General features: G+C 45.4%; 1 protein-coding gene across 4 annotated transcripts in view; it reads left to right on the top strand.

Annotated features, from left to right (window-relative positions):
* Positions 1-695: 695 nt before the first annotated feature.
* PTPDC1 (protein tyrosine phosphatase domain containing 1) overlaps positions 696-22,241 on the top strand; it is a 30,139-nt gene continuing 8,593 nt past the window's right edge. Inside the window, exons 1-7 of one of the 4 annotated variants that reach the window (XM_054076824.1) lie at positions 696-751; positions 2,978-3,077; positions 16,245-16,337; positions 19,750-19,921; positions 20,693-20,773; positions 20,987-21,105; positions 21,858-21,995. In XM_054076824.1, coding sequence (XP_053932799.1) covers positions 16,253-16,337; positions 19,750-19,921; positions 20,693-20,773; positions 20,987-21,105; positions 21,858-21,995 — 595 coding nt within the window. In that variant the 5' untranslated portion in view covers positions 696-751; positions 2,978-3,077; positions 16,245-16,252. Of the gene's footprint in view, positions 752-2,977; positions 3,078-7,719; positions 7,859-16,244; positions 16,338-16,357; positions 19,200-19,749; positions 19,922-20,692; positions 20,774-20,986; positions 21,106-21,857; positions 21,996-22,241 lie in introns of those variants that run through there. The other 3 variants (XM_054076823.1, XM_054076822.1, XM_054076825.1) reach the window with 3 other exon arrangements.

The raw sequence follows: 22,241 nt of genomic DNA, 5'->3' as shown, positions 1-22,241 counted from the left end.
AAATTACTGAACTGGGTTAGCTTTACAGCACCATCATGAGTCACTGTGTTGGTAGAAGCCCATAACATATTTAAATACCTTCAAAATAACTTAGGATTATCAGACAAGCAGGAGGCTTAAACGTGTCCCATTTAATGATTACCTTTTGTAATTGTGGAGGTTGTGGTGAGGCGGGTGTTGGGCTCTTCTTCCAAGGAACAAGTGATGGGATGAGAGGAAACGGCCTCAAGTCACACCAGGTTTAGATTGGATATCAGGAAAAGCTTCTTCATAGAAGGGTTCTCAGGCTCTGGAATGGCTGAAAGGGAGGTGGAGGAGTCCCATCCCTGGAGGGGTTTGAAAGGGGCAGGGCGGGTGTCCAGGGATGGGTCAGTGGATAGGGACGGTTGGACTCAATGATCTCAAAGGTCTTTCCCAACCAAACGATTTCATCATTCTATGAACACTGACGACTGCATTGTTCCCTTCCCGGGATGCACAGCCTCAGGAAGGGGAACCCAAAGGGGACCCATCCCCTGCAGCCTCTCCCCTGCAGCTCCACCCATGCAGCTGCTCCCCTGCAGCTCTACCGACTGCCGCTCCTCCCTTTCCTCCCCTCCCCTGCAGCCGCTCCCCTTCTCCTCCTCCCCCTTGCCCCCCCGCGGCCCCTCCCCCGCCCCTCCCCCGTCCCCTCCTCCCCCGCGCAGCCCCTCCCTGGTCCCTCCCCCCCGCAGCTCCTCCCCGAGCGGCGGCGCCGCCGCGGCGCGCGCAGGTGGGTCCGGTCCCTCCCCCGGTGGCGGCGCTGGGGGGGGTGCTCAGCCGCCTCCTCCGCGCGGGGCGATCGGCGGAGGCAGAGCACGGGCTGGGAACGGGGGAACAACGGCTGCTGCCTGCAGGGACGGGCTGGGAGCTGGGGGGGGGTCAGCCTGGAGAGGGGGAGGCGGCGGCGGGGAGACCTTAGAGCAGCTGCCACGGTGGAAAGGGGCTCCAGGAAGGCTGGGGAGGAGCTCTGGATCAGGGAGGGCAGCGATAGGATGAGGGGAAGCAGTTTTCAGCTGAAAGAGGAGAGGTTGAGATGAGATTTTAGGAAGAAATGCTTTCCTGTGAGGGTGGGGAGGCCCTGGCCCAGGCTGCCCAGAGCAGTGGTGGCTGCCCCATCCCTGGAGGGGTTCCAGGCCGGGTTGGATGGGGCTTGGAGCCCCTGATCCAGTGGGAGGTGTCCCTGCCCATGGCAGGGGTGGAACGGGATGGGCTTTGGGGTCCCTTCCAGCCCAAACCATTCCGTCATTCTCTGCCAGTTCCCCTTTCCCAGCCTCAGTGCTATCCAGGTATAGAATCACAGAACTGTTTGATTGGAAAAGACGTTTGAGATCACTTGAGTCCAACCATCCCTGCCTGCTACCAAACCAGGCCCCCGACCGCCTCCTCTGCCTGTCTTTTAAAACCACTCTCGGGATGGGGACTCCACTGTCTCTCTGGGCAGCTGTTCCAGTGCCTGAGAACCCTTTCAGTGAAGAAACAATTCCTGATGTCTAATCGAAGCTCCCTTGGCACAACTTGAAGCCATTCCCTCTCGTCCTATCGCCTGTTGGGCCCCTCTGTTAAGAAGTGACCCTTCAACCCCCCTCCCTGCCCCACAGCTCTTGGGGTTCAAGCAGCTGGGATCTGCCCTGCTCCCAGAGCAGCAGCCAGAGCTCCCTGAGGCAGAAGAGCGAGGTGATCCAGCCTCTGCTGAAAAACACGGTGGGGTTGAACCTTCACCAGGGTGTGCCTTTGTCAGGGAACAGGGACTGTGTGTGACAGCTGTGGTGCTCACCACTGTGGGTGTTACCAGTGAAGGAAGGACCCTTCCAGCAGCTTCATCCTAGGCTGTAGCCATCAAAACTTGCCTCTCCTTCTCAGCCACCCCGGAAAATGCAGCTCAGTCGGATCCCATTGGAGGTGGTGATGGGACATGGTTTAGTAGGCGCAGTGGTGTTGGGCTGGTAATTGGACTTGGCGATCATAGAATTGTAGAACCATGAAATGGTTTGGGTCGGAAGGGACCTCAAATCCCTTCCAGTTCCACCCCCTGACATAGGCAGGGACACCTCCCACTGGATCAGGGGCTCAAATCCACATCCAACCTGGCCTTGAACACCTCCAGGGATGGGGCAGCCACCACTGCTCTGGACAACCTGGGCCAGGGCCTCCCCACCCTCACAGCAAAACATTTCTCCCTAAGATCTCATCTCAATCTCCCCTCTTTCAGCTGAAAACCATTCCCCCTCATCCTCTTCCTGCACTTCCTGATCCAGAGTCCCTCCCCAGCTTTCCTGAAGCCCCTTTCACTACTAGAAGCTGCTCTAAGGCCTCCCCAGAGCCTTCTCTTCTTCAGGCTGAACAAGCCCATCTTTTCCAACGCTAATGATTCTATGATAAGCCAGGCATGCACGTGGCATTTTCTTCAGTTGAAGAAGCCCAAGATAGTCAGTTTTAGGTGTAGCTATTACTACTTTTTAGTAGATTAACAAAAAGAGAAAAGATTTCCTGATAGATTAATAATCCAGACTTGTGTTTTCCCTTTGCGTAGCTCCCTTGCTTTGCTCTTCTTAGAAAGAGCCATGTTTTGAGCGTTGCACTTCAATTAATAAAGCCGAGCACCACATCTGTGCAGTAATTAATCCCAACAGAATGTATAACAAAATAAATTCAGGCGTTCGCAGTCATTTATTGCTTTAAAGTATTTTTCCATCTCTTGTTTTCATCAGTGGTTTATGTGAAACATCCATGGAACCACACATGTAAGACAAGAAAGGCAAAGTTAGGGAGACGGTGCTGTAAGAATATCACCTCTGAGATATAATTAGCAGTGTAATCCTCTCTCATTATGTAATTGCCTGGGTGGCAGCATAAACTGATCTGCTTAGTGTTTCTTCCATGCGTTACAGTAAATATTTTACTTCATCATAAATACCATGGTACCATAAGGAGTATTTTTTCCTAATCTTTTCCCAAGTCGTGAGGAGAAAGTGTGGAACCTGATGTGGATGAAGCCTGTTGCTGGGAAGCAATGTGCTACAAATACTGGAAAGATGGAATGCAAGTGCACAGATAAGGTATAAGATTGCTTGGCTCCTTTAGTACTAGCTGGAAAATGTAATAAATTCCTAGTTTCTGGCAATACATTCCCACTTTTCTGAATGGAGAATAGAGTTTGCTGGCTTGCTTTACTTTTTTTTCCTATTAGTGTACTGTTTAGAATTACTTTGTGAAACAATGTTCAGTCTCCAGAATTCCTTGAGTAAATATTCAGCAAAAGGCAAATTATTTCTGACCTTGTTTTCTGTGGTTATTTTCAAGATAATGTAGAAATCTGTAAACATTTTTACTGCTGAGGTTGGGTAGGTTGGTGTTGAAAATAAGAAAACCACATAAAAATATACCCTCAGTTTTCCTCTCCACTCTGGAGTAGGGAAGGGATCATCCCCCTGCGCTCGGCATTGGTGAGGCTGCACCTCAAATCCAATGTTCAGTTTGGGTCTTGCGCTACAAGAAAGACATTGAGGAGCTGGAGCGCGTCCAGACGTGGGACCAGAGCTGGGAAAGGGTCTGGAGCCCAGGGGTTCTGGGAGCGGCTGAGGGCCCTGGGGCTGTTTAGCCTGGAGAAGAGGAGGCTGAGGGGAGACCTCATGGCTCTCTGCAGCTCCTGCAAAGGAGGTTGTGGTGAGGTGGGTGCTGGGCTCTTCTCTCAAGTAACAAGTGATGGGTGAAGAGGAAATGACCTCAGGTTGCACCAGGGGAATTTTAGGTTGAATATAAAGAAACATTTCTTTACTGACAGAGTGGTGAAGCCGTGGCAGAGGCTGCCCAGGACAGTGGAGGAGTCTCCATTCATGGAGGGGTTCAAATAACATGACCATGGCACTTGGGAAAACGGTTTAGCAGGCACGGTGGTGTTGGGCTGGCAGTTGGACTGGATGAGCTTAGAGGTATTTTCCAACCTTAATTATTCCATGATTCTATCAGAGGAACATGAAGCAGTTTCTGCTGCCTGCAAGTCTTGATATCTACAATTTCTATTAAATTCCTTTGCCCCGTTGGTTCTTCACTCAAACACTTCTCTGTGTTACAGAGCTTGACCATTATGTTCCCTAGCAGAAAGCACTTGATAAACTGCCTAAAAGGAATTGTAACATTACAGCTACTCAATTTTCTTTTGTTTTTCTTTCCTAGTCTGCTGGTTTTGAAGAGTTAAGTTTTATTGTGTGGACACTCAACAGCTGCTCTGGGTGCCCACTCCAAGCCCAGTGTTTCTTTGCAATCACCTGTATGTTAAGCAGTGCTTGTGCTCGGCAGCTTTAGAACTGTCTTTTGAATTGAAATCATCATCACTATGCTGCCTCTGCCTGACATTTCACTCTGTTTCCATTTTATCCATTACTGGCAATTTTAAGAGGGGAACACAGAGAAAAAGAGGGACTGTTGGAAGTACAGGTGGGGGAAGAGGACAGGCATCACTCCTGGGCTTCTGGTTATCTCATTCTGTATCTTAACATGAGTGTTTATCTCACAACTGTAACACTGCCGGTGTTGTTGAGGTCTGCCCAAGGCAGGCTTTGACCCTGTTTTTGCGATTGATTTGCAGCGGTTCTGCAATATGCAGGGATAGAAATATATAATGAAAATAAAATCTAGTAGCAAAACTTACAAAAAAATCTTTAATACCATTTCATACAGTTTTCAAATTACCTAAAACTAAAGTCCTCCCTGCAGTGTTTCCATACAAGCTGAAAATAAAGCAATGTTAATTGACTTTTATTATCCATGAGAAGAGCAAAAGGTGAAGCTGGAGATGTCCAAAGCCAGCTAGGAATCTAACTACATCATTTGTACTAAATTTAAAATAACCCTACAGTAAATGAAGTTTTAGGAAATGTTAAGTTTTAGGATAATTTGATGTTTTGATTCTGTATACAAATTAGAACAGTGCAGTCCAAGCAATGGCCCAACATTTTAACTGCATCCAGGTCCTTTGGAGACTATTCAGACCGTTTTCTCCCTGCCCAATTCCATAAATTAGCACCTAAAGTCACAGGACGGGTGGATTTGCCAAAGCTGCTGCAAAGCAGTGGCAAGGCAGCCCATGCGGTGTGAGAGAAGCTGCCGGGAGCCTCATGACCCTGCTCCACTTACCTGGGAGGCTTGCTCCTCTCTTTAAATGGCAACCACAGTTCAGTAGAATTTTGCAGAGGATTTGAGGTTTGTCATTTCCTTTAAATAGGAAAATGCCAAGATTATTAGCTTAGTCACTGCCATCCCACCTCCTCCGAGTATTCTTTCCTTGGAAATGGCAGATCATTTCAGCCCAATGGTTAGCTCCCCGCCAAGTCACCCTCATTTCGCACAAAGCCTCGTCTTGACAGAAATACGATGGCGTAGCCTCCTTGAACAAACACGTTTGGCAGCAGTCCCGGGAGCAAGCTAAATCTTGCAGGTCACTGGAAAAAATGAGTTCTTCCGCTGAATAAACTGGCGTTAATGTCGAAGAGTGCAAATGTAGGAACAGGTACGAGGGGCTAGCCAACAAACCTCCAGCACCTACAAGTTATTCATAGAATCATGGAATGGTTTAGGTTGGAAGGGACCTCAAAGCCCATCTAGTTCCCTTCCCTGCCATAGGCAGGGGCACCATCCACTGGATTTGGTTTCTCAAAGCCCCATCCAACCTGGCCTCGAACCCCTCCAGGGATGGGGCAGCCACCACTGCTCTGGGCACTCTGAGCTAGGGCCTCCCCACCCTCATCATTAAGAATTTCTTCCTAGTGTCTAATCTAAATCTTCCCTCTTCCAATTTGAAGACTTTCCCCCTCATCCTGTCCCTACTCTCCCTGATCCAGAGCCCCTCCCCAGCTTTCCTGGAGCCCTTTTCAGCACTGGAAGCTGCTCTAAGGTCTCCCTACAGCCTTCTCTTCTCGAGGCTGAACAACCCGAACTCATGTTGGGGCCTCATGCTTGGGAAGCTTGGCCTCATGTGGGAAGTGCTCCAGCCCTTGAATCATCTTCATGGCCTCCTCTGGACCTGTTCCATCAGTTCCATATCCTTCTTACACTGGGGATTCCTGAACTGGACACAAGATTCCACGTGGGGTCTCATGAGATTGGAGCAGAGGGGCAGAATCCCCTCCCTTGTTCTTCTGGCCACGCTGCTTTTTTTTTCATACAGCTGAACTGTTGTCCTGAGAATCCAAACCACCCAAGAACGAACCCCCCTCAGGAATCACCTAGGTAAATAGTGCTGTTATTTTATCTATATGACAGTAACCATTAACTATGTCAGTGAGAGCTTCTCGAGTATGAGTATGTACAGCTTTCCCCAATGGCTGTGCTTATCTTAATAATTTTATTTAATTGATATTTCCTAATTATAAGAATCTGCTCTTTGTTCTTTATTAATTTAAACCAAATGCTACCTTCCTCCATGTCCTCCTACGAAATGTTTTACCAGCTGCTGCATTTGTTTAACACATTTTGTTAACACATTTGTGTGCTGACACTTGAAAACTGCCTGTGTCCCCTTACTCACGGTTCTGATTTCTAGAACCATTTCTATAATGACTACGAACAAGTGAGCAGCAGAGAGAGAGAGGGGATTCTGCCCCTCTGCTCAGCTCTGGTGAGAACCCACCTGGAGCCCTGTGTCCAGTTCTGGAGTCCTCAGCACCGGAAGGACATGGAGCTGTTGGAGGGAGTCCAGAGGAGGCCATGGAGGTGATCTGAGGGCTGGAGTACCTCCCATGTGAGGACAGGCTGAGAGAGCTGGCATTGTTCAGCCTGGAGAAGAAAAGGCTCCGAGGAGACCTTAGAGCAGCTTCCAGTATTGAAAGGGGCTCCAGGAAAGCTGTGAAGGGGCTCTGGATCAGCCAGTGCAGGAAGAGGATGATAGGGAAGGGTTTGAAGCTGGAAGAGGAGAGATTGAGATGAGATCTTAGGGAGGAATGTTTTCTTGCGAAGGTGGGGAGGCCCTGGCCCAGGTTGCCCAGAGCAGTGGTGGCTGCCCCATCCCTGGAGGTGTTCAAGGCCAGGTTGGATGGGGCTTGGAGCCCCTGATCCAGTGAGAGGTGTTCCTGCCTATGGCAGGGGTTGGAACTGGGTAGGCTTTGAGGTCCCTTCCAACCCAAACCCCTCCATGATTTATAGATTTATTTAACACAGTCTTGGCTTTTTTTTTTTAGCAGATCACATCCTTTACATTCAGATGGACTTTTTTTATGGTTTTGAGATATTACTTTTAATGCAGTTAATTTGCGCTCAGTGTGAATACTTTGATGATTTTCTTTGCTATCGTGGGTGAGAAATGTTTTGCTCAGAGTGCAAGCACAGATAAGAATGGAACATTTCTCTCTGCTTTTCTTCTCATGAAATTTCAAATTCAGCAATCAGTTAACTGCGATTACAATAACCTCAGAAGGTTATCTCCGCAGCTGTAGGCTGCATTGTTTGATGCATGCAGACACACGCATATATATATTTACTTGTCATTGATAATAGGAAAATGAGAGGAACAGGAAAAAAGAGAGGGAAGAGTCAGTTATTAAAACATCAGGTTGGTGTGGCCTGTTTGCCTCAATCCCTTTAAAATCCAAGCAGACACGGAAAGCAGTTTATGGGGTGATGATCTGCACAGCCAGTAAGGCACTCCTCATACAGTCTTAAGTTACAAGATGGTTACTGGCTCCTCCCCGATTACCATCCCAATCCAATTAACTACAGGAAATCCCCTGACAGCATCACCCAGCTCCTCTTTGTAAAAAGAGAATTCACTACCACATAGTTCTGGTGGTTGGTGCTGCGACAATGAAGGGATCAACAATCACCTATTCTTTCTGCAGGGTAACAGGTAAGGGGGTAAATAGAAATAAATGAAGCTCTATTAAAACTCCTGTCAATTTACTATGGGTTTGACTGTATGGGATTTGAAAATAATTCCTCTTAACTTGCAGAGTTTGGTTCTAAACTTTCCCACTCCTGCTGCTGTTCAGCTGCACCCCTGATGTTTCACTCTCCTGTCTGTAGTCAGGCTTATGAGGCTGAGAGTCTCTTAATACACATCACCTTCAAGATCACGATCAAGAGTATCTGAGTCACCAGTTGTGCTTGTAGATGTGTTAATATATTCGTTTTGCAACAGCTCCTTTGCAATTCTCAATAATAATGATTGGCTGCTGGGCTGCTCAAGGTAGTTTAAAATAACTTCTGACAACTATTGCACTAACTCTGCCACAGAAAGCTGACGTGACTTAAACACCATGAATCGAGGCGATCGGCAGACCCATCCTTCAGTTCCGCTTGCGCATGTTTTCTATTTATGTCAAAACCCCTGTGAATAGCAAACACACCTACATGATCTCCTGATGAATTGTACTCTTTTGTCTCTTTTGTGTGTGAAAGCAGTTCTAGTCCTTTGCAAATATCAAACTTAATGATGAAATGGTGTTCACTTTTGACTAAAACAGATGGGGAATATTTTTTCCCAAAAGGGGAAAAACACATACAGAAATAACAAACACGTTCTGGTTGTGGTTCCGGGGAAGTCACTGAAGTTTTACAACAGCTGTGGTGGTGTTCTGCTGTGGGAATCACATAGAACTCAGCTGTAAGAAAATCTAAGTTACTGCTGTATCTTCTCACTGACTGGTATCTCTGTGTTTGTTTTCTTTTCCCTGTTATTTTTTGGTGCGTCTCCCAGGTAGCGAACATTTCATGCGGAGCTCCAGAGGGAGCTGACGAGTGCACCTGCCAAAATAGGTGTCCTCAGTGCTGGAACTGCCTGCAAGCCTTGCGTTAACGGTAGCTTAAATCGTTGTGAAACATCTACTGCTAGCGAGCTCTTTTACTAATCTGTACATTTGAACAGCAACCTTTGCATTTTGTTTCATTATACAGAATAATCCAGTGTCGCAGACCTCAGTTAGCTACAGTTTGAAAAGGACTTTATAAAGAAATGCTTATTATTTGTGGCAGTGTTAAAATTATTGTCATTGAAAACACGATCCCATTTGTCGGTGTGTCCTGCTGAAGGGCCTGACTGCGGCTGAGCAAGTTTAGAAGATTATTCTGTTAAAAACTCATGATCTGCCTATCTTAAAGCATCAGATTTAAATCCTGACTTTAGAGACCAGGTTACAATTGAATAGCTCTTAACCACTTCATTAAATATAAACAGTCTCCCTTATCACATCTTTGTTTGGTCTTAGTTAGCTGTTATCTTTACTTATCTATCTAAACCACCTTAATTAGTGCAGTTTATACAACTTTGGCATTCATTATCAACTTCTGTGGGCCTGCTCACAAAAGCAAAGCTTCTCAGGGAGGTGAGTACCTGCAGAACCAGGTTGTGGAGGGAAGCTCAGTGCTTGGGTACCGAGTGAATGTGGTGCCTGCCTGCGTCTTTAGTCGACCATACCTTTCACACTTTGGCTGCTGGGTAGTTACATACAGGTGCCTGCGATAGTGAGAGAGTGAATTTACTTTAGAAGACAGGAAAATAGTAAAAGTAACCTCAAAATTTTGTGTGAGAGGCATTAGCGCTTGCCTGTATTGTGTTAATATATTTGAAGTTTAAAATAGTTTTCTTTGTACAGTGACATTTTAAAATTGAAAGCTTATAGAATCATAGAATCATGGAATGGTTTGGGTTGGAAGAGATTGTAAAACCCATCCAGATCCAAGCCCCTGCCATAGGCAGAGACACCTCCCACTGGGTCAGGGGGCTGAAAGCCCCGTCCAACCTGGCCTTGAACACCTCCAGGGATGTTATTCAAGATGTTTTTGTGTTAATACTTGAATGTAATACATGGTAATACAGGAACGTAACCTTTTGAACTGTGTGCTCGGCTGTTGTAGTCTCAGTTACCAAATCCACACAGATCTGGAGAGATGAGACCTCACTGTTGGGAGATCTTGCACAGAAATGCAGTGGGGAGCTTTACAATGGGATTCCTGTTCGTGCTGGCAGCTGAGCTGCCCCAATGGGAATCGTTCCAGTCTGGAACACAAGCTCTTCTCACAGTTTTGAAAATGTGTTCTGAAGTAAAAGATAGTAATCGCATCTATTAAATAACTGCTTTAATTGCAGAGGTAGAGTGAGACCAGCATCTTCTTGTCTTATCACTTTTTGGCTGTGAAATTGTTTTCTGGCTGCTAAAACATTGGCCGTTGTTCCTTTCTCTTATTTAATTCTGGAGGAAAAATTCAGCCCAGTGACTGGAAGCCACCGATCCAGATCCTGAAATACTGAAAACTTCCTTGTTTACAAGGCAGAGTGACACCTAAGTCAGTTTTGGCTCACAGTTTCTGCTGTGATCCTTCTTTCCTGCTACCAGCATCTCACCCCAGCCCAGTACTGGTTTACTGATTCCATCCTGCACCCTGCTTGAGTAAAGCAGTAGAGTGTAACGCATTTATGCATTTTCCTTGGGTTGGAACTGGGTAATCTTTAAGGTCCCTTCCAACCCAACCCATTCTATGATGCTTTGTAATTCTACCCACTGGTTAGTTGGAGAACCTGCTTCATTGTGGATCCCTGATCTCCCACTTGTCCTCCTCGCTGTATGAGACTTTACTTCTCTACCTGTAACTTTACAAAGGGAAGTGCTTTTATTCGAGAGGAAATGGATGTAGACGAGATGCAGCTTCACCTCTTAAAACGGAAGTATAAAGTGATGTCACCTCTGACAGCACAGCATGCCTACCCTGTTTCCTCTGCAAGAAAGTCACTTCTCTGCATGTATGAAGCAATGAGTAGGACTTGGCATCTGTCATGGCACCAAATGCCAGAGGCAGATCAATGGTCCAACCAACAGGAAACAAAAGATCATAGAACCATGGAATGTTTTGGGTTGGAAGGGACTTCAAAGCCCATCCAGTTCCACCCCCTGCCATGGGCAGGGACACCTCCCACTGGATCAGGGGCTCCAAGCCCCATCCAACCTGGCCTGGAACCCCTCCAGGGATGGGGCAGCCACCACTGCTCTGGGCAACCTGGGCCAGGGCCTCCCCACCCTCACAGCAAAACATTTCTTCCTAAGATCTCATCTCAATCTCCCCTCTTCCAGCTGAAAACCATTCCCCTCATCCTAACTCTGCATTCCCTGAAGAAAGATGTTGTACCTTTTTTGTTATGAATTGGTCTGCTCAAAAGTGGGGAAAAGAAGTGTAAAAACCCCAACTGGAGGGGACCTACTGAAATATCCCCTTTAGTGCTTGACATCTGACAGTGATTCCTTATTCCAAGAGCCGTGTTTCTTCGTGCGATGCAGTGCTGCTGTTTATGTCAGCCAGCCAACGACACAGTATTTTTGCTCTGTTTTGGGTTCATCAGCTGTGCTGTTTGTGCACGCTTTAATGACTTTGCTTCCTGTGATAAAAGAGACAGAACACCACCTGAGAAACTGTTCCACTTCTTGACTTCGGAAACAGGGATTAGAAGGCGAGCTGCTTTGCTGCCATGGCAATGGAGATGCATGTCATGGCTACCGGAGCAGATCTGATTAAGGTGGTGTCATGATTGACCTCCTTCCCTCTGACCGCTAATGAGGGCCATGACCTGGAATATTGCTCAGCATCCATAGAGCATTCATGTGATGCACAAACTGCTGAAGAGGAGCTTCTGAAAACTTAAGAATACCTGGTACACAGATGTTTTACCACAGAGTAAATGTTTTAACATAGATGTTTTTCCACAGGGTGCCAAGCACAAAGCACCATCAGCATAAAAGCCCAAAATCTCAAATACTTATGTAAAATTATTTTACTTATTACACCAAGAAAGGTGACAAATGATTCGTAGTGATCAACAACAAGTTAACAGTAATAGCTTTTAAAGGCAATGTGTCTGATTATTACTACAAGGGAATGATTAGTAGGAGTTGTAGGAGGGCTACAAAGGTGATCTGAGGGCTGGAGCATCTCCCATATTGAGGACAGGCTGAGAGGGCAGGGGTTGTTCAGCCTGGAGAGAGGCTCTGAGGAGACCTTGTAGTAACCTTCCAGTACTTGAAGGGGCTACAAGAAAGCTTGAGAGGGGCTTTTTACAAAGGCTTGTGGTGATAGGAGGAGGGACAATAGGTATAAACTGGAGAGGGGATGATTTAGACTAGACAATAAGGAGGAATTTCTTCCCTATGAGAGTGGTGAGGCCCTGGAACAGGTTGCCCAGGGAAGTGGTGGCTGCTCCATCCCTGGAGGTGTTCAAGGCCAGGTTGGATGGGCCTTGGGCTGCCTGATCCAGTGGGAGGTGTCCCTGTCCATGGCAGGGAGTGGAACTGGACAGGCTTTAAGGTCCCTTCCAACCCAAAGTATTCTATGATTCTGTGATTCTAAGTATAGTGATTAAGAAAGATACATCACCTCATCATCATCATCCAGAGCTGTAGTCGCTGGGGAAGCCCTTTTCTTACAGTAAGGATTTGGAGAGCCAATCCCAACAATTAGGGTTCCCATGCAGTGCATCTACTCATCGGTAGGATCTCCCAGAAATTGCTGCGAGGGGAATAGCTTTTGTACCATTGAAAAAACAACTTGCATCACCCCAAAAAGCAGAGTCTGGCACCAGCCGCTTACCGCCTCCCCCTTCTCCCGGAACGTGGCCATGATCCCAGGAAAGGAGAGGAGGAAGCAGGTGGATATCTCTTATCTTTAAGCTAAGGGGCCGTAGAGATGCAACATTCCTGCACAGCTCCTCTCTTTTCACACAGCACCCATGCTCTTGCTGACTTGTGAACCAGGGTGTCGATAGTTTTCTTTTCTCTGTACTTGAGAAACTACATTTAAGGTGGCACAGCCCAATTCTACTGATAATGAAACACTTTCTCCCACTTTCTGCATCAGGAATAGCACAGCACAATTCTGATCATAGCGATGGGAGAAGTTACAGATTGAACAGCACACGCAGGAATGCAATACGAATCATCCATGGGTCACCTGTATCGTTTTAGGCCTGTCAATCAGGCCCTGTCACTTCAAAAGAGGAATGAGGAGTTTTTCCTTTACCCAAGCACTGCTTTCCCTTGTAACACTTTTTATCCTCCTTTCCAGTAACACCAACACCAAAACTGCTTCCTGTCCCGAATCAAGGCTCTTTGCATCTTTCCCAAGGAGTGCAGTATAACTCCGTAAGATGTTTTGTCACAACCGTACTTAACCTTTTCCAAAGTAAATCGAAGGGAATTGCTCCCACTGACCACGCTGTGTGGTTTAACAGCCCTGGTGGGAACGAAATCCAGCAAACCAAACGGCTCACAGATGGAATACTTAAGTCAGTTGGAGCTGCCTTGTTATCCAGAATGGGAAATACAGATTTGGCTTCTTCTGAAATAGAATTGAGGGAGGTCTTGTTTCCTGCATGACAAAGAAAGACATTATTTCTTTGTGCCACCGAGGATAATCCTGCTAGCAATTACTGATGCTGTAGGTACATTCTCTTCTGCATTAATCTCTGTCTCTTCCCCTTTTACCTGAGTCCTTGTCAGCCTGACTTCTGATTTAAATAGTTTGAGGTGATACTAATATCTCTGATATTTCATCTCATTTTTTCTAATCCTTGACTGCAAGGAAATAGGAGAAGTAAATAGTGATGCTGGCAGTGGTTCTGCTGCCCGTACGGTGGGACAGGTCTCGTTTCAGTGCATGTGTGGTGTCTGGACAGGCGAGTGAGATTTTGTAAGAGAACTTCTTGAGCAATAGAAACCAACAATTTTTTGTTGATTCATGTTAACTCTAAGAAGAATTTCTGGGGATAAAATAAAGTTTTTTCTTTAGCTAGAGAGTTTCCTCCTATCATGAAAGCCATCTCTTACTGGTTTCAAAGTCACCTGGAAATAAAGAGAGGTTTTGGAGTGCCTACAAAGGGAATGCAGTTATGTGCAAGTATTATTATGTGCAAGTATTCCTGTCTGTTTATTATGGGACTGATGTTTAGAAGTGCCAAGTCAGCTGGCCAAGTAGATGAGTAGAAAATGCTCCAGATACTCTTTAATCTCTATTAACATTCATCCTCATTCACATTAATATATTTACCTAATAAATGCATTTCTGAGTATCACTGAAGTTTCAAAAGCCCTTTGGGCTTTCACAAACAAATCATAGAATCACAGAATGGGTTGGGTTGGAAGGGACTTCAAAGCCCGTCCAGTTCCAACTCCCTGCCTTGGGCAGGGACACCTCCCACCGGATCAGGGGCTCCAAACCCCATCCAACCTGGCCTTGAACCCCTCCAGGGATGGGGCAGCTACCACTGCTCTGGGCAACCTGGGCCAGGGCCTCCCCACCTTTGTTGTGAAGAATTTCTTCCTAATGTCTAATATAAGTCTTCCCCCTTCCAATTTAAAGCCATTCCTCCTCATCTCTTCTAAAACACTTTGTTATGCTGCTGAATCCTAACATTGGTTTTGTAGAAGTTGGGACCTAAGGTTTGTCTGTTTAGAAATATGTCAGTAGTTCACATGCAACAGGGACACACTTAGTCTGGTATAAAACCTGCTTTTTTGTTATACTTGGTGATTATTTTCCTATGGAGATAAGAGAAACAGAATGGTAATCTTGTCCTGGGTTAGAGTTTCCACTCAAGATCTGTGTCAGTGGTTTATTTAAGCATCACAGTGACTGGTCAATATGTTTGCATTTACAACTTTCTTTCAGCTTTGTGTTTGCCAGGATTTCAGACCAAAACTTACCTTGGATTAGCAAAGATGTTAAAGTATGAGAACCCATTTCTGCTCAGACTTTGTCTTGTGTTCAGCTTTCTTGTTAGAGGAGAATATTCATCTATATGAACTCAAACTTGCCTGCAGACAGAAGGCAAGGAGAGGAGGGAAGAGGGCAGAGAAGGCCTGTAACTTGTGGGCAGTCGGTTTGGCAAGTATCGACTACAATTCTAAGTGGTGTTGTCTAGAAATTGTGCTGCTATGGCCACATAGAATCATAGAATCACTAGGTTGGAAAAGACCTAGAGGATCATTAAGTCCAACCATTCCTATCAACCACTAAACCATGTCCCTGAGCACCTCATCTACCCATCTTTTAAATCCCTCCAGGGATGGTGACTCCCCCCCACCCCATGCAGCCTCTGACAGGGCCCGATGACTCTTTCCATGAAAAATTTTTTCCTGATGTCCAGCCTGACCCTCCCCTGACGGAGCTTGAGGCCATTCCCCCTGGTCCTGTCCCCTGTCACTTGGGAGAAGAGCCCAGCTCCCTCCTCTCCACAGCCTCCTTTCAGGTAGTTGTAGAGAACAATAAGGTCTCCTCTCATCCTCCTCTTCTCCAGGCTAAACAACCCCAGCTCTCTCAGCCGCTCCTTGTAACCCTTGTTCTCCAGCCCCCTCACCAGCTTCTTTGCTCTTCTCTGGACACACTCCAGACCCTCAACATCCTTCTTGTGGTGAGGGGCCCAGAACTGAACACAGGATTCGAGGTGCAGTCTCACCAGTGCCGAGTCCAGGGGAAGAATAACCTCCCTGGACCTGCTGGTCACACCGTTTCTGATCCAAGTCAAGATGCCATTGGCCTTCTTGGCCACCTGGGCACACTGCTGGCTCATGTTCAGTCGCTGTCAACCATTACCCCCAGGTCCTTCTCCTCCAGGCAGCTTTCTAGCCAGTCTTCCCTTGGTCTGTAGCTGCACAGGGTTGTTGTGCCCCAAGTGCAGGACCCGGCATTTGGCCTTGTTAAACCTCATGCCATTGGCTTCAGCCCAGTGGTCCAGCCTGTTCAGATCCCTATGGACCCACCCTACCCTCCAGCAGATCGACACTTCCACCCAGCTTAGTGTCATCCGCAAACTTACTTAGGATGCATTCGATCTCCGCATCCAGGTCATTGATAAAGACATTGAACATTGTTCACTTTACTGGAGCTGCCCCTTGTGAGACGTCAGTTCATGATCTCTGGTCATGTGTTTGCTTCTAAGAATCTGAGAGAATCCAGATGGCCTTATGTTGAATGCTTTCGGTTGAGCGGTTCCTGTCCCTGTGAAGCACACAGTCCTGAAGGACATCATCAAGCCAAGCCCTAGAGCTAGAGACACACCACGGACAACACTTTGAATTGCTACAGACAGTGAAGCTGTTGAATTTTAAGATGACTGCACACAAAAAAAGAAAGTACAGTCCATGTCCGACTGCCCACATCTTAATCCCCTATAGCCCAGTGCCAGGTACTTGCTTTTATTGTGCATTTTTGAGCTGCTGTTGTAGATCTTCAATGAATGTCTTCTGTTTCAACAGGTACTGCAATGGCTGCAGGAGTTCTGCTGCAGAATGAACTACCGTATTCTTCCTTGCTAGAGAGCAGTTTGTATCTTGCAAATATGAGCTCAGGTAATGATTTTCTCTGATTCATAAAAAGTGCTTAGAGAAATTCTACAAAAATATATATTTCTATAGAAAATTTTAAGAAAGATCTATTATCCCCAAATTCTAAATACAAAATGTCTATAACAAAACCAAACAGCATTACTTTATCGTCACCGTGATGTGTTAATATGTGGAGCTTTTCTGCTCCTTCCACATTATCCAAGGCTTAACTGAAGAAACTGTGATTTTTGAGTTCAGTAGCTGCCTACATCTCTGAAAGCACAAACACACCTTCATCAAAAAAACTCTAATACAACATTTAATCTCTTCTGGGATGTAATACTTACTCTTTTGGGTGGGTACTTGTAAATCCTGCTCAATTTAGTTGGAAAGTAATGATGTGTGGCATTTCATCTCGCTTGTTTCTGGCTCTGTCACTTGATATTTATTGAAGAAAAGTTTCAGGAAAGAGAAAGAGATGAAGAATTAAGTATAAGAAAGCAATATAATTAATTAGAAGAAAATTTTCATGTTTCCTGGATAGAGGTAGCAGATAGAAATCCTGGTAAAGGATAGAAATTGCTTTTTTCATCTCCTTTCTCTTCTGACCTGTGCAAAACTGTAACTTGCCAGGACTGTAGGTTTGGATACCAAGGGATTAAGGCACAAATGAGGCCAGGTATTCATAGAATCATAGAATTGTTTGGGTTGGAAGGGACCTTAAAGATCATGTAGTTCCAACCGCTCCGTGATGGACAGGAACACCTCCCACTAGAGTATTGGTTATTGGTTATTGCCAAAAGCCACTTAACTGTTCATTACAAGAGAAAGAGAAAAGGGGAAAAGAGAGAAGAAGAACGGTGAGAGAGTGCACAAGAGAATAAGAGTCACCGCCTGGGTTCTGCGATCTCCTGGGTCCATCTCGTAGGAGCTGGGGCTGGTCGGCTCCTGAAGAAGGGCAGTAGCCCCTGCAGGGTCAGCGTCCTTTTACAGCATCCCTGCTGTGGGTGCCATCCAACCTGTTGTTGAGCTGGACGGTTTGATCTGGGGCCATCCTATCCACTCCCAGGTCAGGTTTAGAAGGTCCAGTGAGGTGACAGCACGTGGCTATCACGTGCAGGCCATGAGCTCACAGTCCACACACCCCTCACTGCCCAGTCTGTGAGTCAGAGCTTGTCCATCCGCCGTTTTGTGCCCCAAGCAAAGCAGCTGCAGATACACAGATTTTATTACCTAGCTGTCTTCTTTGTGCCACTGTTATAGCATTTTAGAATCTTATTTTCTCTTTGAGCACCACCAAACGCGAAGTTTGAGCCAAATGTAAGATCCCACGGTCATACACCCAACCCCCAAAATAAAAGCACATTTTGGTATTTCCTCACCTCTTGATATCAGCTTTATTCTTGCATTAGAATAGGAGTTTGGAGCCATCAGCTAGCAGAGTCAGCTTGAACATTTTCCTTTTCCATACAACATCCCTGCTGATGTTTCAGGCCTGGTTTTGCAGCAAACCTCACCATTTCACTCTAAGAGTATTTGAAATTCCATCACTCAATTTCTGGTCATCACCTAGAAGAAACAGTGGATTTTTGCCTGATTAATTATCAGAAGAGCACTTTCTCTTGACTCAGTTCCTCCGTCACTGTCATTGTTTTTAAGAAGCAGCACAGGCTGAAGGTAGTGTATCTTCACAAAGATGCAATAGGATACATTTGCTTGTTGAACAAATTATGGTGGATTATCGTGGTTTTGCAATCTAATGCACTGACAATGGGATGACAAAGGTTTTGAGCATTGCTGCAGTCTGTTCTCCATGCAGTAACATCAGAATTTTGTGCTTTTGAGAGTGTTGCAGTCTTCCTGGCCAGCTCATTCTCCTTCTTAGCACACTGGAAGCCACGTAGGAGGCAATTTGCCACCTAATACCTACCTTTGAAAGCTTAAAGCACTCAACTGATACATCTCCCCACAGCCTGCTTTGTCTCAGCCTGTGGGGTTAACAGCTTTGCTTAATAAAAAAAGCTGTGTCCTGAAAAAAAAAAAAGCCTTTTGTTTTAAATAACAAACTGTGTTTTGTTAGAAGATATGAATGGTCCAGAGCAAACAGTCTACAATTCATCACGTACCGAACCGTTCCAGCAGGAACACACTAATCCCAATCATTACAGAGCTAATGATGCATTTTGGAGCGACTACGTGGAGGAGGAGAGGTGGTTGTGGAATGTTAAACCAAGAGGTGGGGGAGTATAATGTACTGACAGATTTCTCAGGAAGCAGAACCTCCAGCTACATTTTGATTGTTCTTTTGAATTCAGGATTTTGTGTCTGAACGCCTGGTATTTGCGGCAAACTAAATACTCTTATTGTTTATGGAAATTGTTTTGGTTGTTCCCCATCCCTTTTTCAAATTATCTCTTTGAAATGCAACTATTTTCATCAGGCGGCGGAACAATTTGTCCCAAACAGACTCAGTTCCTATAGAACGGAGCAGCCCCGGGGATCGCTGGCAGCAGCGCCTTCATTGTTAGTTACTATGGAGACAGCGCAGCCCATGCTGACTGGAGCGTACAGAAGGATGCCCAGTTCTCCGTAACTTCAGCGCTGAGCAGCGTGGATTTCCTCCCAGTGCCTCCCCAGCAGCGTTCCTCCACGGGAGCTCAGGCTGCTCGGCCATGCAGGGCTCACCCCGCAGGCGTTCGGCAGTGAGTTTGTTTAGCAACTTTTTCCAGGGTCGGAGGCATTCTTCCTCCGATCCCCTTCTTCGTGTAATCCAAAGGCGCCGGAGCTCAGCTGTAGAGGTGCTCTCATCATCGACTCACCGGGTTATGGTGGCGGTTTCGTCTCTGAGCCCTGAGGAGCTGGATGCGACTTTTCCTGAAAAAAAAAGTAACGTACTTTTCATTAAGGCTGCTGGCAGTTCTGGGGATTCTCTTGGTACTCAGTTTGTACCCTTTTCTTCCATTAACTGTATTTTATATGTGCATAAATAGTGGGGGTTACATTTTCTTCCTTGTATTTCGTTCGTTGGTTCCTTATCCAAGGCTTAATAAATGCTTTTCACTCGTAACTGTGCAGTTACAGAGGAGATAAGACAGAAGCACGCGTTCACACATGCCCTGAGTCCGTGGCTAAGTGCTTTCGGTTTCAGGTGGAAGAGGATCATGCCATTTTTTTTTCTAGTGCACAGGACATCACAAGCCTCTACCTTCATCAGAAAAAACAAAGTTACTGTGACAAAAACCAACTTCTGCAGGATCCGAAGCGATTTTTCCCCCTCAGAACCTTTACTTTAAATCGATGCTGAAAAATGAATATTAAATCTGTACTCTGTGTATTTGTGCTGCCGTCACTTCATCAGTTGTGGTTGAACTGATACTTTTTAAGGTGGAGATGAAGTTCTAAGTGTCCTCACTAACCGAGTTTGCCTGTGTTCTAGGAAGTTCGAGGCGTCCGACAGCTAAATACACAAAAGTAGGAGAGCGCCTCCGGCATGTCATCCCCGGCCCCATGCAGTGCTCTATGGCATGTGGTGGGCGCGCCTGCAAGTACGAGAACCCAGCGCGGTGGAGTGACCAGGAACAAGCCATCAAAGGGCTCTATTCCTCTTGGTAATAAGCACCACTTACTCTCACTAAATGGAACTGCATCGATTGTAGTTATTTGAAGAGACAAGTCAAAGGAAATTAATGATTTTAAATCAGCTAAGTTAAGTGTAAAACATAACGAGGGCTTGCGGCAGAATTGCAGCTGAACAGTGGACCATAATGGCCATTGTGTGTAGTCCAGCGAAGATGGTGAAAGGCTTCTGTTTGCTTACAGCAAGTGGCAACTATAATCGAGAGTGAGTAACACATTATCCAGATCGTGTCTGTGTAGGGTGAGATGGAGCTTTATGTTCTGATGTTTGCAGTAAAGAAAGGACAACAAGTTTAACTTGGATCCAAAAGAATAAATTCCCATCTCTCACAAGTTACAAAACTATTCTGGGTTATCGACATTTTTTGACGAGGTTAAAATGGATCAGAATGAAAATGTGTTCATAATAGAATTCAAAGTAAAACCATTTACTGAAGATGAAATCATATAAGGTCTGTGTTCAGAAGCATTTTCACACGCAGAAGTACCCACATGAAATGTAACTTTACATCCTTACTGCTTTTTTTGCTGTTCGGAGCACACTAACCCGATAGGGCCAAGCAGAGATTGCAGTCCAGATTTCTACTCAAAAGGATATTTTAATACATTTGGCATTTAAACAGTCGGTCTTTTGATATCTCATATCGGTATCAGCTGAACAGGATTTATCACAGACACTACATGATAGCAGCATTGCTTGAAAGAATAACGCCTGGTTTATTATCTCATTTTCTCTTTCTCAGGATAACAGACAACATCCTGGCTATGGCTCGACCCTCAACAGAATTAATAGAAAAATACCACATTATTGAGCAGTTTGAAAGGTAACCCATCGAGGCAGTGTTTGTTGTAGCTGCTACTAGTGTAATTCCTGATCCAGTTTCTCTTTCAACATATATTTGATATTGATAAAGGTCCTTTCATTTGAACAATATCCAGGTAATTCTCCTCTAAGAATAAATGTGTGTTTCAGAAAATAGGGGATAATGAGATTCTGGCTGATTGTAATGCTTTGACTCATCTATTCCTTCCTTAAGATGTGGCATAAAAACTGTAATTAACCTTCAGCGTCCTGGGGAGCATGCGAGCTGTGGGAATCCGCTGGAACAAGAAAGTGGCTTCACCTACCTTCCTGAAGCTTTTATGGAGGCTGGAAGTAAGTTCTCTCCTGCTGCTGTTCCTCAGTAATTATTGATTTTGGCACTTAACGAGATTTTTACTTGAATTCTCATGTATTAAAAACAGTTATAGAAAACTGTTGAACTAAGTGGGATGTAAACATGAAACTTGGCAACTACAATCAAGACTGAGTAACACATTATCCGAGATCATGTCTGTGTAGGGTGAAACAGAGCTTTATGTTCTGATGCTTGCAGTAAAGAAAGGACAACAGCTAGCTGAATTTTAATTTTTCTTCTGCATTCTAAAAATATATAAAACATTTACAGTGTTTTAAATTCCTGCTTTCCCATCTAGCCTACGAAAAGTTATTTCTTTTGAGGCCATTTTTATGATAGTATTTCTGTGTTTCTATATGAGGAAAAGAGCCTCTCTGTAAGAAACGGCTTCTGACGGAAGAAATGCTTTTATTTCTAAAAAGAAGAAATTACTGTCTCTACATAGCTCGGTAATTTCTGTATGAATCACCCTGCTTTGTTACGCCGCTTGCATTCTGGCTGCACTTCAGCTTGACAAATCTTTGCTGGCTTCACGTATTCATCATATTTCAGTAGCGAGCATATTTTGAAATGGGAAAACAGTCTCTTGCAAACAGAACGTAGCCAGAGTCTAAATCCACTCTGCAATTTTAGTGCTATAATTTATTATTAGTTATTTCTCCTCTACGTACAGCACTGAAACGTTCACGTTCAGTCCAACAGGAGATAACTCTCTCCCTTTGTGTTTTAGTTTATTTTTATAACTTTGGATGGAAGGATTATGGAGTGGCTTCCCTGACAACCATACTGGATATGGTCAAAGTTGTGGCGTTCGCGCTGCAGGAAGGGAGGGTGGCGGTACACTGCCATGCTGGGCTTGGTCGGACAGGTAAGCGCGCTGCTGCAAGATCAGCAGCATTGATTGTCTAAAAATGGAAACCAGTCTCTTGTTAGAAATCATGAATATTTGTTTTGATTCTATATTATTGTGAGATGTTCATCAGGAGGCCACAAAGATGATCCAAGGGCTGGAGCACCTCCCACGCGAGGACAGGCTGAGAGAGCTGGGATTGCTCAGTCTGTTCAGAGGAGGCTGTTCAGCTGCAGGGAGACCTTAGAGCAGCCTCCAGTACTG

This window comes from Cuculus canorus, chromosome 11 (assembly GCF_017976375.1).
Source record: "Cuculus canorus isolate bCucCan1 chromosome 11, bCucCan1.pri, whole genome shotgun sequence".
NCBI classification, from domain to species: Eukaryota; Metazoa; Chordata; class Aves; order Cuculiformes; family Cuculidae; genus Cuculus; species Cuculus canorus.
The sequence above is the reverse complement of the archived record's forward strand: the minus strand, read 5'-3'. Positions and strand labels throughout refer to the sequence as shown.